Genomic DNA, 15576 nt, shown 5'->3' on the forward strand with positions numbered 1-15576 from the left:
TCCCGCCACGGCCACCCTACAACCAAAGGCGCCTCCTCCCGCCTCCCTCCAGGGGGCGCTGTAGGACCGGCCCATCTTCCACAGCGCGGAAGCCTCAGTTTAGCCTCCCTCGGAGGCTATGCAGTGGAGAAAAGCGACTTCTTGGCTAGTGGGGCATTTCCCAAGAGCCGCCCAGATCGCCACGTGACCTTTACGCACTTCCGCTTCCGGTTCTTTATTCCGGAAGTTGCTATCAGAGGCAGCGTGCGAGTGTGCTCTTTGTGAAATTCCACCATGGCGTACCGTGGCCAGGGCCAGAAAGTGCAGAAGGTTATGGTGCAGCCCATCGTATCCTACGCAAGATGTCAGGACTAGGAGGTTCGGGCCAGAATAGGGGGTGCTAAGGCGCAGGCTGAGCAGGTCTAGGGGAGCGGACTACGGACCCGCATCCCATGAGCCCCCGGGGCGATCAAGACGGGAAGAAAGCGCGGGTAGTTGAAGACCCGTGATGGTGGGGAGGGGGTGTTGGGTGGACCCCGGCAGTGGGGAATGCTGAGGAATGGACGCGGCGAAAGGAGGGAAGAGAACTTCAAGTAGGTGCTGAATGAAAACGGGAGTTAATGGTTTCGGGAAACTCCAGGGGAATGAGAGTGGAAGGGATGTTGAAGACCCCTAATGAGTGCCCCGCTGGGCACTTTTTCTTTACGTAAGCACCAGACTTCGCGTTTAGTAAAAAAAGGTGAGACCGTAGCACAGTCGTCCAGTTGTTTCAGGGAATAGAGTCTATGCTGCTTTTGTATTTTTTCCTTAACCATTGTGGTACAGAACCTCATCTTCAGATACTTACAAAATGTACGTAAGTTGCTTGTTAATTGTTTCAAACGTAACTGGTTTTTAAATAAGAGGTGAATTGATTTAGTTTTTTGTGTTAACCCGAGTGATCGCTGTGTTCTAGAGTTTAAAAACAGATGGAGATTGGAGAGTAATTGAGGGGAAGGAGTATAGAGAAAGCACTAATGTGGTGAAGTGGTGTTATCCATGCCACTTCCCAGCATGCAAAGAATTGTATCATTACTTTGAAAGATCAAAAGGCCTTTTTATTTCCAAAAAATATTATTAGCAGACTTGACCATGGTATTTGGGCATCAGTACTTTTGTTAGCAGTGACTATGGCTAGAACATTGGAACCTCTCCCCGTTAGGATGAAACATTGGAAGAAAAACCCAACTTAAACCATGTCAAGAAGTGTTTAGTACCTGTGCGAAAGCTAAAAGACACGAATAAAGGAAGAGAGAAGGTAGCTTCAGAGGAGTTTAGTGGCAGCTGCTTTCATTTCGGGGAATTTTTGACAACACAACTGAAAAACATTAATTTCCAGTGATTATAATTTTTAACCACCTGAATTGAGGGCTCCTATCCTGGTGGTTAGGTGTGTGATATAGGAAAGCTTTGTTTTGGAGCTGGATTTTGCTGCGGGAGATAAGCCCTTGGTCATTAGAAATTACTGCTTTGTGCTATACTGTCAAAAACTTAAATATATTGTCACTCTAAATATATTGAGACCAGAAACAGTAGGAAATACTGAGTCCCAAGATCACAGGAAAATTATTAGCTTGTACAGTTCCAATATAGCATGTATTAAATGAAAATTTTCTTTGAGGTAATTATTCTTGGTGAATAATTCTTAGATACGGGCTAATTAAAACTCTTGACTTACATTCAATACAGCTTTTTTAGGAGCCATATTTCTTTGTCGTTTTCCCATAATGGTTAGGTTTTGTTTAAAGTTCTTTTTTGGAGACAAGATCTTGCTTAATGTTGTTCAGGCTTATCTTGAACACCTGGCCTCAAACAAATTATTCCGCTTTGGCATCCCAAAGTACTGGAATTACAGGTGAGGATCAAGGTACCTGGCCTGTTTTTCTTTTCTTTTTTTTCTTGAGACAGTCTTGCTCTGTCACCAGGCTGGAGTGTGCAGTGGCGCGATCTCACCTCAATGCAACCTCCACCTCCCAGGTTCAAGCGATTCTCCTGCCTCAGCCTCCTGAGTAGCTGGGACTACAGGCACGTGCCACCACACCTTGCTAAGTTTTTTTTTGTATTTTTAGGAGAGATGGGGTTTCGCCATTTTGTCCAGGATGGTCTCGGTCTCTTGATCTTGTGATCCACCTGCCTCCGCTTTCCAAATTGCTGTTGTGATCCACCTGCCTCCGCTTTCCAAATTGCTGAGATTACAGGCGTGAGCCCTATCGTGCCTGGCCCTATTTTTCTTTTTTTAACGTTTCCATTTTTATGATTATTTCAGAGATCGCGGATTCAGGTGTGGCTCTATGAGCAAGTGAATATGCGAATAGAAGGCTGTATCATTGTGAGTATACAGGCAATTGTATTTCAAAACAGTTTGGTCATAGGAAAAGACTTCACAGAAAGTCATTTAATTTTGGGTAATTTTTAAAAGACAGGGAAAATTAACTTTTAATTCATTTTCTTTATGTTGAGAAGAGATTTCGTATTTATTTTTTGAGAACGGGTCTTGTTCTGCTGCTCAGGCTGGAGTGCAGTATTACAATCATGGCTCATTGAGGCCTCGACTTTCTGGGCTCAGACAGTCCTCCTGCCTCAGCCTCCCAAGTAGCTAGGACTGCAAGTGTGCACCATCACAGCCCACTGAATTTTAATTTTTTTATAGAGATGAGTTCTCACTGTGTTGCCCAGGCTGGTCTCAAACTCCTAGGCTCAAGTGATTCTCCAGCCTCAGCCTCTCAAAGTCTTGGGATTACAGGCATGAGCCACAATGCCTGCCTGAAAACTAACTTTTAAAAATTATTTGAAAAAAAATTATTTGAGCAATAAGGTTAGTATGGAGAGAGAAGACAAAAGAAATGAAATTAGGGAGGATGGGGACTAATGGAATTATTTGTTGTGGGTTAGGTGGTGCCTGAATAGAGCTCAGTAAGATTAGTTAAATAAGGCTTCTGGGATAGCAATTTTTTTTTTTTTTTGGGGGGGACGGAGTCTCACTCAGTTGCCAGGCTGGAGTACAGTGGCACGATCTTGGCTCACTGCAACCTCCACCTCCTGGGTTCAGGCAATTCTCCTGCCTCAGCCTCCCAAGTAGGTGGGACTATAGGTGCATGCCACCGTGCCCAGCTAATTTTTTTTTCTATTTTTAGTAGAGACGGGGTTTCATCATGTTGGCCTGAATGTTCTTCATCTCCTGACCTTGTGATCCACCTGCCTCGGCCTCCCAAAGTGCTGGCATTACAGACGTGAACCACTGCGCTTGGCCTTTTTTTTTTTTTAAGTTGAGGTCTTGCTCTGTCACCCAGGTGCTGTCATAGCTCACTGCAATCTTGAACTCCTTGGCTCAAGTGATTCTCATACCTCAACCTCTAGTAGGTGGAACTGTAGGAATACACCACCATGTCCAGCTAATTTTTAAATTTGGACATGGTGACTCGCACCTGTAACCCTAGCACTTTGGGAGGCCAAGCGCTATGAATCACTTTAGTTCAGGAGTTCGACACCAGTCTGGGCAACATGGTGAAACCCTGTCTATACCAAAAATACAAAAAGTAGCCAGCATGGTGGTGCACCCTATAATCCCAGCTACTTGGGGGGCTGAGGCAGGAGAATCGCTTGAACCAGGAGGTTGAGGCTGTAGTGAGCTGAGGTCACACCACTGCTCTCCAACTTGGGAGACAAAGTGAAATCGTTTCTCAAAAAAAAAATAGAAAAAGAAAGGCTTTGGGTGGAAGGTGGGGTGGGGCTTCATATGAGTGAATTTTTGAAGTTAGTTGGATTTTTGTATCGGAATGGGTATACTCATTTAAAATGGATTTGATTTTCTTTGAAAACAATAGTTTGCTTATTTTTCTAGGGTTTTGATGAGTATATGAACCTCGTATTAGATGATGCAGAAGAGATTCATTCTAAAACAAAGTCAAGGAAACAACTGGGTAAGGATATAAGTGGTCTTATAGAATCTAGAAATGTGTTACTCACTTGCAGAATTCAGCAACCTACAATTCAATTCATGTTTAAACTTACTTTGCATTTGAGAAATTATTGTTCAGAGTAGTAGTACACAAAAATCATCCGGTGCCACTCACTCCTCACCACACTCCATTTTGTCTTCTCCACCCAGAGAGCTCTCACCAAGGAAACCAAAGACTGGTGGTAGTAAATCTAATGGTCAGTACTGATCCTTAACAGCGTTTGGCACGGTTGGCCTCTCCCTCCTTAAGTGCTTTGTTCCCTTGTCTGAGTGGCGGAAAAATCCAAGTAGATTTTTCTGTTTCCTCAGTTGACAGTAGCCAACACAGAAGACTTCTGTGACCAGATGTGTGGGCATGTTTCCCCACACACCAAGCAAGCAGTCAGTTTGGCAGTGGATATCAGCTTGGAGTCCTCAAGTTCAGTTCAGTTCTAACATGTCTACCTGCAGATAGCGTCAGTTCCCGGAGGCTGAGGGCTCAATCCCCAAGATTCCGTTCCCTGCCCCTCAACCCTCCACCAGATGCCAGTTGTCAGCTCCAGATTGTTTTACCTGTGCTTCCTACTGAGTGGCTAGAAATTGGGTCCCATGACCCCTCCTTTGGTATGACTAATTTGCTAGAGCAGCTCATGGAACTTGTGGAAATACATTTACTGGCTTATGATAAGGGATACTCCAGTGAATACAGATGAAGAGATGCATAGGACAAGGCATATAGGAAGGAATCCGAAGCTTTTGTGCCCTCTTCAAGCTCACCGCTCTCCAGGAACCTCCAACCTCCACACGTTGAGCTATCAGAATCCCATCGTTTTCAGGTTTTTTTTGTTTTTTTTTATTTGTAGACAAGGTCTTGCTCTGTTGCCCAGGCTGGAAAGCAATGGCGCGGTCTTGGCTCACTGCAACCTCTGCCTCCCAGGTTCAAGTGATTCCCTTGCCTCAGCCTCCCAAGTAGCTGGGATTACAGGCACCCGCCACCGTGCCTGGCTAATTTTTGTATTTTTAGTAGATATGAGGTTCCACCATGTTGCCCAGGCTGGTCTCAAACACCTGATCTTGTGATCCACCCGCCTTGGCCTCCCAAAGTGTTGGGATTACAGGCGTGAGCCACTGCACCTGGCCTGTTTTCAGTTTTTATGTAAGCTTCATTACATAGGCATGACTGATTAAATCGTTGACCACTGGTGATCCGTTTAACCTTCAGCTTCTCCTCCCCCTTGGGTTGGAGGGTGGGGCTGAAAGTCAGACCTCACGTTGGTCCTTTCAGTGACCAACTCCCATCCTGGAAGTAGGAGGTGCTGGCCATTAGTCATTAGCATACAAAAAGGCAACACCTACAGATTCTAAGGATTTTAGGAATTGTATGGAATTGAAGACCAAATACATATTTTGTAGTATCACACCTTGGCTTTACAATATTATAGTTGGGTTTTTATTTTTCATTTCCGGCTCTTTTCAGACTTGTATATTCATTCTTTGGGACTCAGTCACTAAACAAGTTGCTCCAGGCTTGGTTCTAGGCCTTCCTGTCATTCAGTATTGTCTACCTAGACACTGGAGTACAGCCTCAATTACCATCTATATATTGACGCCCAATTTGTTTGTAGCCAAGACCTCTCTGAGCCTCTTCACCATTTCTACTTAAATGTTTTAAAGGCTTCTCAAAGTCAGCGTATCAGCAAACTCAATTCCAACGCACACAATTGAGAGCTATTGTGGTATTTTTCCTGCCTTATTGAATGGCACCAGTTTTCATTCAGCTTTCTAACTGATTTACTTGCGGCTACCTCTAGTTTTCTTTTCAGGCTTCAGTCATCTTTAAAAACACCAGTCTGACCATGTCATCCCTTTGCTTAAAATTCTTCAATGACTTCCTGTTGCTCTTAGGATAAAAAATATCTCATGATTCTGCATATCTAATGATCTTCATGATCTAGTCTTCTCTCCCTCTGCTCATTTCGTATCCCTGTGCCTCACTTTCTGAGCTCTAGCAACACTTGTCTGATTTCAGTTCTTTGAATCTGCACATTTGCCCATTAATCTTTGTATATGGTATTCCTTGTGTCTTTAGAGCTCAGGTCAAACATCACTTCATTTAAGACAACGATCCCCAACTATTTTGTCACCAGGGACTGGTTTCATGGAAGATAATTTTTCTATGGACTGGGGTATGGGGGATGGTTTTTGGGTGATTTAAGCACATTATATTTATTGTGAACTTTATTTCCATTATTATTACATTGTAACATACAATAATTATGCAGCTCACCATAATATAGAATCAGTGGGAGCCCTGAGCTTGTTTTCCCACAAGTAGATGGTCCCATCTGGGGGGGGGTGGGGAACAATGACATCATGAGGCATTAGGCTCTCATAAGGAGTCCTAGATCCCCTCTTAAAGCCAGTTCACAATAGGGCTTGTGCTCCTATAAGGATCTAAGGCCTTTGCTGACATGGCAGGAGGCAGAGCTCAGGCGGGAATGCTAGTGATGGGGAGGGGCTGTAAATCCAGATGAAGCCACTAGCCGGCTGCTCACCTCTTGCTCTGTGGCCCAGTTTCTAACAGGGACGACGACCAGTACTGACCTGTGTTCCAGTAGTTAGGAAGCCCTGCTCTAAAAAGTTCAGAGTTTAATTTGGTTTTGTCGGGGATAGGGGAAGGCAGGATTATGTGCTCCCTGAGCTTATAGTAAAACATTTATTATGGGTTTATTTTATTCATGTCTCTGCTATTATCAGATGCTTCATCATAAGTGCATGAGTCATGTTCTCTTGGTCCCTAGTATACTCAGTATTCAACTCAGTGCCTGACACATAATAGAAATAGAAACTCAAAAAATTTTGAACAATGAAGGGTATTTCTTTTTTTTGGAGACGGAGTCTTGTCTTGCTCTGTTGCCCATGGTGCTGTCTCTGCTCACTGCAACCCCTGCCTCCCGGGTTCAAGTGATTTTCAGCCTCCCCAGTAAGACAAGGCAATTACAGGCACACACCACCATATCTGGCTAATTTTTTGTATTTTAGTAGAGACGGGCTTTCACTGTGTTGCCCAGGCTGGTCTCAAGCTCCTGAGCTCAGGCAATATGCTTGCCTCAGCCTCCCAAATGCTGGGATTACATGTGTGAGCCACTGTGCCTGGCAATGAATGGTATTTCTTAACCCAGTTAATGAATGGTCCTAGAATTCATAGTTTCATCAAGACACACTGAATAGTTTCTGTTAACATCCCATTCACTTGAGGCTTATTTAGGTATTTCGTCTTTATTTGTTAAACGCTCACTAATAATTTTATCAGTGGTGGGTGTCAGATGTCTCTCTTTTAGACCCTCAGGATTCTCTTGAACCTACACTAGATACATGGAAAGTAGATTCTTAGAAGCAGTATGGTGTTTCGCTAGCTGCTTCTTGCTTAGACTATTTTTACGAAAGCCTGGGTTTTTTAGATTCATTTTAATTTTTTTAGAGACGAGGCTTGCTCTGTTGCCCAGGCTGGAGTGCTGTGGTGTGATCTCGGCTCATTGTAACCTCCGTCTCCTAGGTTCAAGTGATTCTCCTGCCTCAGCCTCCCCAGTAGCTGGGATTACAGGTGCATACCACCACATCCAGCTAAATTTTTATATATTAGAGATGGCACCTCACCGGGTTTTTTTTTAAGCTTGCCAGGAAGGCAAGCTTAGCCTTAGTGAGGTCATATTATCTATAAATTATTGACCAAGTGTTGAATTTCCACGGTAGTATTCATCCTGTGGAATAGAATATTATTGCAGCTGGGCACGGTGGCTCACGCCTATAATCCCAGCACTTTGGGAGGCTGAGATGGGTAGATCATGAAGTCAGGAGTTTGAGACTACCCTGGTCAATATGATGAAACCCTGTCTCTACTAAGAATACAAAAAAATTAGCTAGGTGTGGTGATATGTGCCTGTAGTCCCAGCTGCTCAGGAAGCTGAGGCAGGAGGATTGCTTGAACCTGGGAGGCAGAGGTTGCAGTGAGCTGAGATCGCGCCACTGCACTCCAGCCTGGGCGACAGAGCAAGACTCCATCTTAAAAAATATATATATATATTATTAATACCTATAGAGGCCTGGGAAGGTGAAACAGTTTAATTACTGTTGATTAACATGTCTCAAAACTGTTCTGCCAGTGAACACCAGTGTTCCTGAAGATGTTATAGATTTCTCAGAAGAAAAAAGTATTGTCTTAAATAACCTTAGGAATTTTTGGGTAAAATTTAAACAGGTTTGTTTATTTCAGAGTGGAGTCCTTTTTTTTTTTTTTTTTTTTTGAGGCTGAGTTTCATTCTTGTTGCCCAGGATGGAGTGCAGTGGTGTGATCTCGGCTCACCGCGACCGCCACCTCCCTGAAACCTCCGCCTCCTGGGTTCAAGCAATTCTGCTTCTGTCTCAGCCTCCCAAGTAGCTGGGATTACAGGCATGTGCTACCATGCCTGACTAATTTTGTATTTTTAGTAGAGATGGGGTTTCTCCATGTTGGTCAAACTGGTCTTGAACTCCTGACCTCACACAATCCACCCGCCTCACCCTCCCAAAGTGCTGGGATTATAGGTGTGAGCCACCGTGCCTGGCTGGGTGGAGTCTTTTATATACTAACAGCTTTAAGAATGGAGTTATAGTATGCCGTATTTCCTCAACTTGACATACGACTCATTTCCAAACTTTTACAGACTTGGCATTGGGAAATGTTGGATGAAGCCTATTGAGTTGACTTAGTCTGTAGAAATGGTACTTGTCATGAAATATCATGTACCTTTGTTAGGTTGTTGTTGAAAAGGTGAATGCACTCTAATGGAGCCAGAAAGCCTTTCACTACATGGACACTTGAAAATGTTCACTTTTTTTTTTTTCCAAGAGAGAGTCTTGCTCTGTCACCCAGGCTGGAGTGCAGTTGTGCAATCTCGGCTCACTGCAACCTCTGCCCCCCTGGCTTTAAGCAAGTCTCCTGCCTCAGCTTCTGGAGTAGCTGGGATTATAGGCATATGCCACCACGCCCAGCTAATTTTTGTATTTTTAGTAGAGACGGGGTTTCACCATGTTGGTCAGGCTGGTCTTGAACTCCTGATCTGGTGATTGGGATTACAGGTGTGAGCCCATGGCGCCCGGCCATGTTCACATATTTTCTGTAAGAAAGCATTTTCAAAATACTGTTCAAAAACTGGATTCAAAATTCTGAGTCTGTGGCTATTAATGGGATGTTGTTGTTTTTGTTTTGCAGGTCGGATCATGCTAAAAGGAGATAATATTACTCTGCTGCAAAGTGTCTCCAACTAGAAATGATCAGTGAAGTGAGAAATGGTTGAGAAGGATACATTTTGTTTTTAGATGTCCTTTGTCCAGTGTGAACATTTATTCATATTGTTTTGCTTGCCCTTATGTTATTACAAGATGTCAATAAATGCTATGGGATTGTTTGTATTAAAACATTGACATTGCTTCTGTTCAGTGGTGGAGACTTTTTACACAGTAACACCGTTTGTTGTTGGTATTTACATTAGTTTTCTGAAGGGTGGCAGTTGCCTTGAGCACTTGGTATTCTCAGATCTTGGACCTGTAGATTTTGAGGCAGATTAGGAATTCTGCCTGACAGGTAAGCCTCCAGTATTGGGAGGTGGAGAAAGGGAGGGTTCACAAACATAAATAAGGGTCATTGCACTAACAGGTGTCTTTAGCACTTCTGGTTCTGGATGCTGGAATACGTTTCTAACTTAAATAGTTGGGTTCATTATTTAATGGGGTCAGAATTTGCTGAACACTCTCATTGAGTCACTGTGAGGCCTTTGTGAATTTTATCACTAAGATCAGAATGTGAGAAGTATTTGGGTATAGGCAAAGAATGAAGTGCCTTTCAAATACATTGAAAATGAGTTAACAATTTACGGGAAAGAGACTGAGATTGGTCATCTAAAAAGGACCACAAGCACTGCCAATAGGTAAATTGTTAGGCAAAATAATGGGATGTTGGAGAAACACACCTGCCTCTTACTCTTAAGAATTGTGTTTCTTTCCCCAGTGATTTGCTAGTTGAATTCTTAATGTGGACAGGTTTCCTTTCCCCCAGTATCGCACGTGGTTCTAGTTCCAATTGTTAGATGGTTATTGAGCATCTGCTGTTAGCTAGACACAGTGTTGAATCGATACAGTGAAACATACTGGCCAACAGGTAGTCGTAATGCTTCATCCTAAGTGCTATTTAAATTGGATTTTGAAAGATGAATAAGAATAAGGCCTACCTTAAGTTCTGCTAAAGGCAGTGTTACCAGGGAAGGACCAAAAGTCTGGCTCCTGCTTTTCTACATGCCTGTGAAGGAGACTTGTCATTAAACTGAATAAAAAATCCTTTCTGAGATAGAGGAGATTGGTAGGTGAATGAAAAAGTCTATCCAGCTTTGAATCGTGCATTCGATCTGTAGTCCTCCTATGTGTACTCATGCTCTTTCGGTTATATTTTAAAATAATGGCTGCATTAGCTCTGAACATTTGAGTTTGAAATTCATTAAACTGACTACAGCATGCAAAGCAAACACTGGGCAGCAGAGGGAGTTCCAGCCCTGAGAGTGCTTCAATCTTGCTGGTGAAGAGATTGAAGCTTTTTCAGAGCAGAGCAAAGACCTCCCTGCAGCTTTCTTGGCACCAGAATAGCTGGGAAGAAGGATAAAAGCCCAAAGGAGTATAATCCCTAAGAAAACCTGCTGGCTCCTTTTCCATTTCCCTGTGTGACCTTTCTGACCTGGCTGCCCTGTGGAAGCAGAGCTGTACCTGCTGTGGCTTACTTTGAATGGATCAAGACCTAGAATGTTCTATTTTTGACAGAGCAAATGATGATAGTGAGAATTAAGGTACAGTGAACTCTTAGAATTGAGCTCTGTATTTAGAAATCTCTGCTTGCTTTCCTGCTCTACTGGAGCCTGTGGTGTTTGCTTTTTAAATTGTACTATTCCACAATCTAGATTGTTTCTTCCAACCAGAATTTATGGGAGGTGTTGCTCTCTGCCTCATTAAGGTTACTAAAACATCCTGCTGGGAAGCTGCTCTTGTTGGCAGCTGTCAGCTTTTCTGGAATGGCTGTTGGTTGCTGAGGGGGTCTTGATAGACACCCCTAATCCTCATAGCATTCTTGAAGCGGGGGTTGGAGGAGTAGAGAATCAGGCTCTGAAAGAAAAGTGCTGATGTGGGCCTGGTGGTGTTAGTAGCAGGTAGGGAGAAGGAAAAGTTTGAAAATCATAGGATATTGTGCTTTGGGGTGCCGGCTCTTGTCATACCACACTTGTCAACAACTTTCAGATTAGAGAGTGTACCTCTAATTTGGATTAAGGCATTATGGGCCAGGAAGTTTTATGGTGGGGTAAGCCAATAGCATCTCAGGTTAACTGGATGACACAGGCATTTTCCTTAACAAAACCATCTACTCATGCATGCTTTTGTGAGGAGATGCTTGTTAAAACTTTAGTATTGAGACAGGCTTGTGTTGTTGCCCAGGCTGGAGTGGAGTGGCGCAATCACAATTCACTGCAACCTTGACCTGGCCAATCACAATTCACTGCAACCTTGACCTGGCCAATCACAATTCACTGCAACCTTGACCTGGCCAATCACAATTCACTGCAACCTTGACCTGGCCTCAAGCAATTCTCCTACTTCAGCCCCCAAAGTAGGTAGGACCAGAGGCACACACCGCCAAGCCTGGCAATTTTTTTTTTTTTTTTTTTAATGGCAGAGCTAGTTGAGGCTCTATTTTGGAAAATAACAAATTGTTTTGTAGCTGGAGTCATGGGCAAGGGGGGGTATCCCAGACAATGAACTCCCCCAATGAGTGGGCTGAGGGCTAGGACTGAGCCTCACTCGTGAGGCTATGCTCACTCCTGTTCCCTATGCTTCCCTGTACAGTGGCCTCTTCCACAGGCTCTGGGGGATCCACAGGAAGGGGTGGGCTGGGAGGGGCTGCTATGCTGATTTACTTGGGCAGGACATACAGGACTGAGACACCAGTTTCCCATCTCGGGTCTCTATTTCCTTCACAGCCATGGCCTTGGAGGAACTCTGGAGGAGCTGGTGTGAGCTCTGGCTGAAGGAGCCAGAGCCAAAGCTAGAGCCTAGCCATAGCTGAGGCCAGGGCTTGTGAGGTCCCACAGGCCAAGCTCAGTGCACCTGAGTAGCCACTGGTGGTCTTTATGCTTATGTTCTATATCCCAGACTTCAGCCTACTCTTCTTGCTCTCCAGCAACTTCCTGTAGGTGGTGACCTCTGTGTCCAGGGCCAGCTTGATGTTCTTCAGCTCCTGGTACACCAGCTTGGGGTGTGGTATCTTTTTTTTTTTTTTTTTTTTTAATTATTTTTAAATTTTTGAAACTGGGTTATAAGACTAATTTTTGTATTTTTGGTAGAGACGGGGCCTTGCCATGTTGCCCAAGCTGGTCTCCAACTCCTGATCTCAAACAATTCATCCACCTTGGCCTCCAAAAGTGCTGGGATTAACAGATGTGAGCCACTGCACCCAGCTGCATTGCTGTCCTTATTGGCCAGCTCCTCAGGCTACTTGGCATTCGTGATGGCAGCCTCCAGGAAAGTCCCTGGCCTTTAAGGCCCTCAGTTTCAGCCTGGAGCTGGCTGATGTTCTGGTTCATCTCAGAGATTTTCATCTTCATGTGACACAGATTATCCCCATGCTTCCCATCAAGTGTCTGCAGTTCCTCATACTTGATCTGGTATATGTTCTCAGGCTTGGCCCAGCTGCAGTTGGCGATCTCATGCTTGTCCTTGACCTCAGTGATGCTATCTGTGTCCATGAAGTGGCTGTTGCCCATGGACAGGACCACAGATGTGTCCAAGATCTGGGACTGCAGATCCTGGGTCTCCTTTTCATACAGCTGCCTGAGGAAATGGATCTGTCAGTCAGCCCTTCCATGCAAGACTCCAGCTCTACCTTGTTCATGTAAGTTTTGTCCATAAACTTGATGAAGACAAATTCATTGTCCATCTCTGTACACTTATTGATTTCATCCTTATGCTTATTCTTGAAGTCCTCAGCAGCCCCTGCATGTGGCCAAGCTCTGCCTCCGGCTTCAGCTGCTCCTGGCCCAGAATGTACAGCTGCTGTTGAAGGTTGTTGACATAGCTCTCAAGCATGTTGTCCATGTTCCTCTGTGCTGTCTGCTGCTGCTGCTAGAGGTTGCAGTTGCTCTCCATCTTGTTCTGCTGCTCCAGGAGCTGTACCGTAGTCCTCCTATGTGTACTCATGCTCCGTGAAGAAGGCAAATTTACTGTTAAGGGTCTTGATCTGCTTTCTCCTGGGCACACGTGACCTGGATGTTGAGTTCCACCTCCAGCTTAAGGGGGCTCAGCAGACTCTGGTTCACCATGATAGCTGTGGTGCTCCCCATTACCACTGGCCCTGCCATGCAGCTTCCACCCAGAACCATGCCAGCACCCAGGCCATCCCAGAAGCACTGCTACTACCCACTTGGGAGAACCTTGAGGAGCTAATGTGGGCACTGGGTCCATTCGTGTAGAAGCAGCTGCTGAAGATGCAGGGACCAGAGGTCGATACCTTGTAGGACATCTGGGTTACCCTGGTGAACATGGTAGAGGCAAGAGTGGAGGCAGGTGGTCCAAACCAGGCAGAGATCTGAGAGGGAGTAGAGAAGCTACATCTAGGTCTAACTTTTTATTTTTTGTTAAGATAGGATCATACCATGTTGCCCAGGCTAGTCTCCAGCTCCTGAGGTCAAGCAATCCTCTTGCCTCAGCCTTCCAAAGTGCTGGGATTACAGGTGTGAGCCACTGTGCTCAGCAAAACTTTCTTTTTAAGGTAGCTTGAGAACTTAAGTCTATTAGTACCTGGAGTTTAACTTAAAAGTTATATGCAATGGAATTAAAAATTTTAAAATTAGCTTAGTACATGTTTATTATCAAAATGTAAACAGTATAGAAATAGAAAAAAATTTGTTCCTTTTCCTACTAGTATTCTCCTTAGATGACCACTGTTGAGAGTTAGATGCTTATCCTTCTGAACGTCATACTAATAGGTATAGGTTGTTTTGTTTATCATTCTGGTATTTTACTCATTTTTTAAAAAATTGTTTTTAGGTTGAGTGCAGTGGCCTACACCTGTAACCCCAGCACTTTGGGAGGCTGAGGCAGGAGGATCACATAAGCTTAGGTGTTTGAGACCAGCCTGGGCAACATAGTAAGACCCCATTTCTATAAAAAATAAATTTAAGGCCTGACATGGTGGCTCATGCCTGTAATCCCAGCATTTTGGGAGGCCAAGGTGGGTGGATTGCCCGAGCTCAGGGGTTTGAGACAAGCCTGGACAACACGGTGAAACCCTTCTATACTAAAATACAAGAAAATTAGCCGAGCTTGATGGCGTGTGCCTGTAGTCCCAGCTACTCAGGAGGCTGAGGCAGGAGAATCGCTTGAACCCAGGAGGCGGAGGTTACAGTGAGCTGAGATCATGCCACTGCACTCCAGCCTGGGTGACAGAGCCTGACTCTGTCTCAAAAATAAATAAATAAATAATAAATTAAATGTTAAAAAATTAACCAGCTCTAGCTGTGGTCCCAGCTACTTGAGAGGCTGAGACAGGAGGATTACTTGAGCCTAGGAAGTTGAGGAAGGCTGCAGTGAGCTATGTTCATGTCATTGCATTCCAGCCTGAGTGGCAGAGTGAGACCTTGTCTCAAATAAAAGAATAAAAAATTGTTTAAATTGTGGTAAAGTACACATATGTAATTACCATCTTAACCCTTTTTAAGTGTACAGTTGAGTAGTATTAAGTATATTCACATTGTGCAACCAGCCTCTGGAACTTTCATCTTGCAGGACTGAAACTACCTATTAACTACAAAATGGAGGGAAAAAAGGCAATCTACAGAATGGGAGAAAATATCACATATCACATAAAACAATGTTCCCTAGTCCCCGGCAGCTACCATTATTCTTCATCTTTCTGTCGCCATGATTGTTTCTGTTTTAAGTACTTCATATAATAGAATCATGCAGTATTTATCTCTTTGTGACTGGCTTATTTTATTTAGCATAATGTCCTCAAGGTTCATTCATGCTGTAGAAAATGTCAGAATTTTTTTCTTCCTTATTTTGAGGGGGGATATGGGGTAGAGACAGAGTCTTACTCCGTTGCTTAGGCTAGAGTGCAGTGATGTGATCTCAGTTCACTGCAGCCTCCACTTCCCAGGTTCAAGTGATCCTCATGCCTCAGCCTCCTGTGTAGCTTGGACTACAGGTGTGTGTCACCACACCTGGCTAATTTTTTTTTGTATATTTATTAGAGACAGGGTTTCACCGTGTTAGCCAGGCTGGTCTTGGAACTCCTGGCCTCAAGCGATCCACCGTCTCAGCCTCCCAAGTGCTGGGATTAAAGGTGTGAGCCACCATATCCAGCCTCTTTAGTTTTAAGGCTGAATAATACTCCATTGTATCCACATTTCACGTTTTGTTTATTCGTCCACTGATGCATCCTCTGGGTTGCTTCCATCTTAGCCTGTAATGAATAATACCGCCATGACCATGAGTATACAAATGTCTCTTTGAGAACATGCTTTCAGTTCTTTTGGGTATTTACTGAT

At 44.1% G+C, this 15576-nt stretch overlaps 1 protein-coding gene across 2 annotated transcripts; it reads left to right on the forward strand.

Annotated features, from left to right (window-relative positions):
* The first annotated feature begins 216 nt into the window (after positions 1 to 216).
* Positions 217 to 9412, forward strand: SNRPE (small nuclear ribonucleoprotein polypeptide E). 2 transcript variants are annotated; one of them, XM_054248249.2, is made up of 5 exons: positions 217 to 327; positions 800 to 835; positions 2285 to 2347; positions 3860 to 3938; positions 9207 to 9412. In XM_054248249.2, exons 1-5 carry the CDS (start codon positions 274 to 276, stop codon positions 9260 to 9262), a joined length of 288 nt encoding a protein of 95 aa, XP_054104224.1. In that variant the 5' UTR covers positions 217 to 273; the 3' UTR covers positions 9263 to 9412. The 2 variants fall into 2 exon arrangements, with proteins under 2 accessions (XP_054104224.1, XP_035137143.1); XM_035281252.3 differs by having other exon boundaries at positions 805 to 831.
* The last annotated feature ends 6164 nt before the right edge of the window (positions 9413 to 15576 follow it).

This window comes from Callithrix jacchus, chromosome 19 (genome assembly GCF_049354715.1).
Source record: "Callithrix jacchus isolate 240 chromosome 19, calJac240_pri, whole genome shotgun sequence".
Lineage (NCBI taxonomy): Eukaryota > Metazoa > Chordata > Mammalia > Primates > Cebidae > Callithrix > Callithrix jacchus.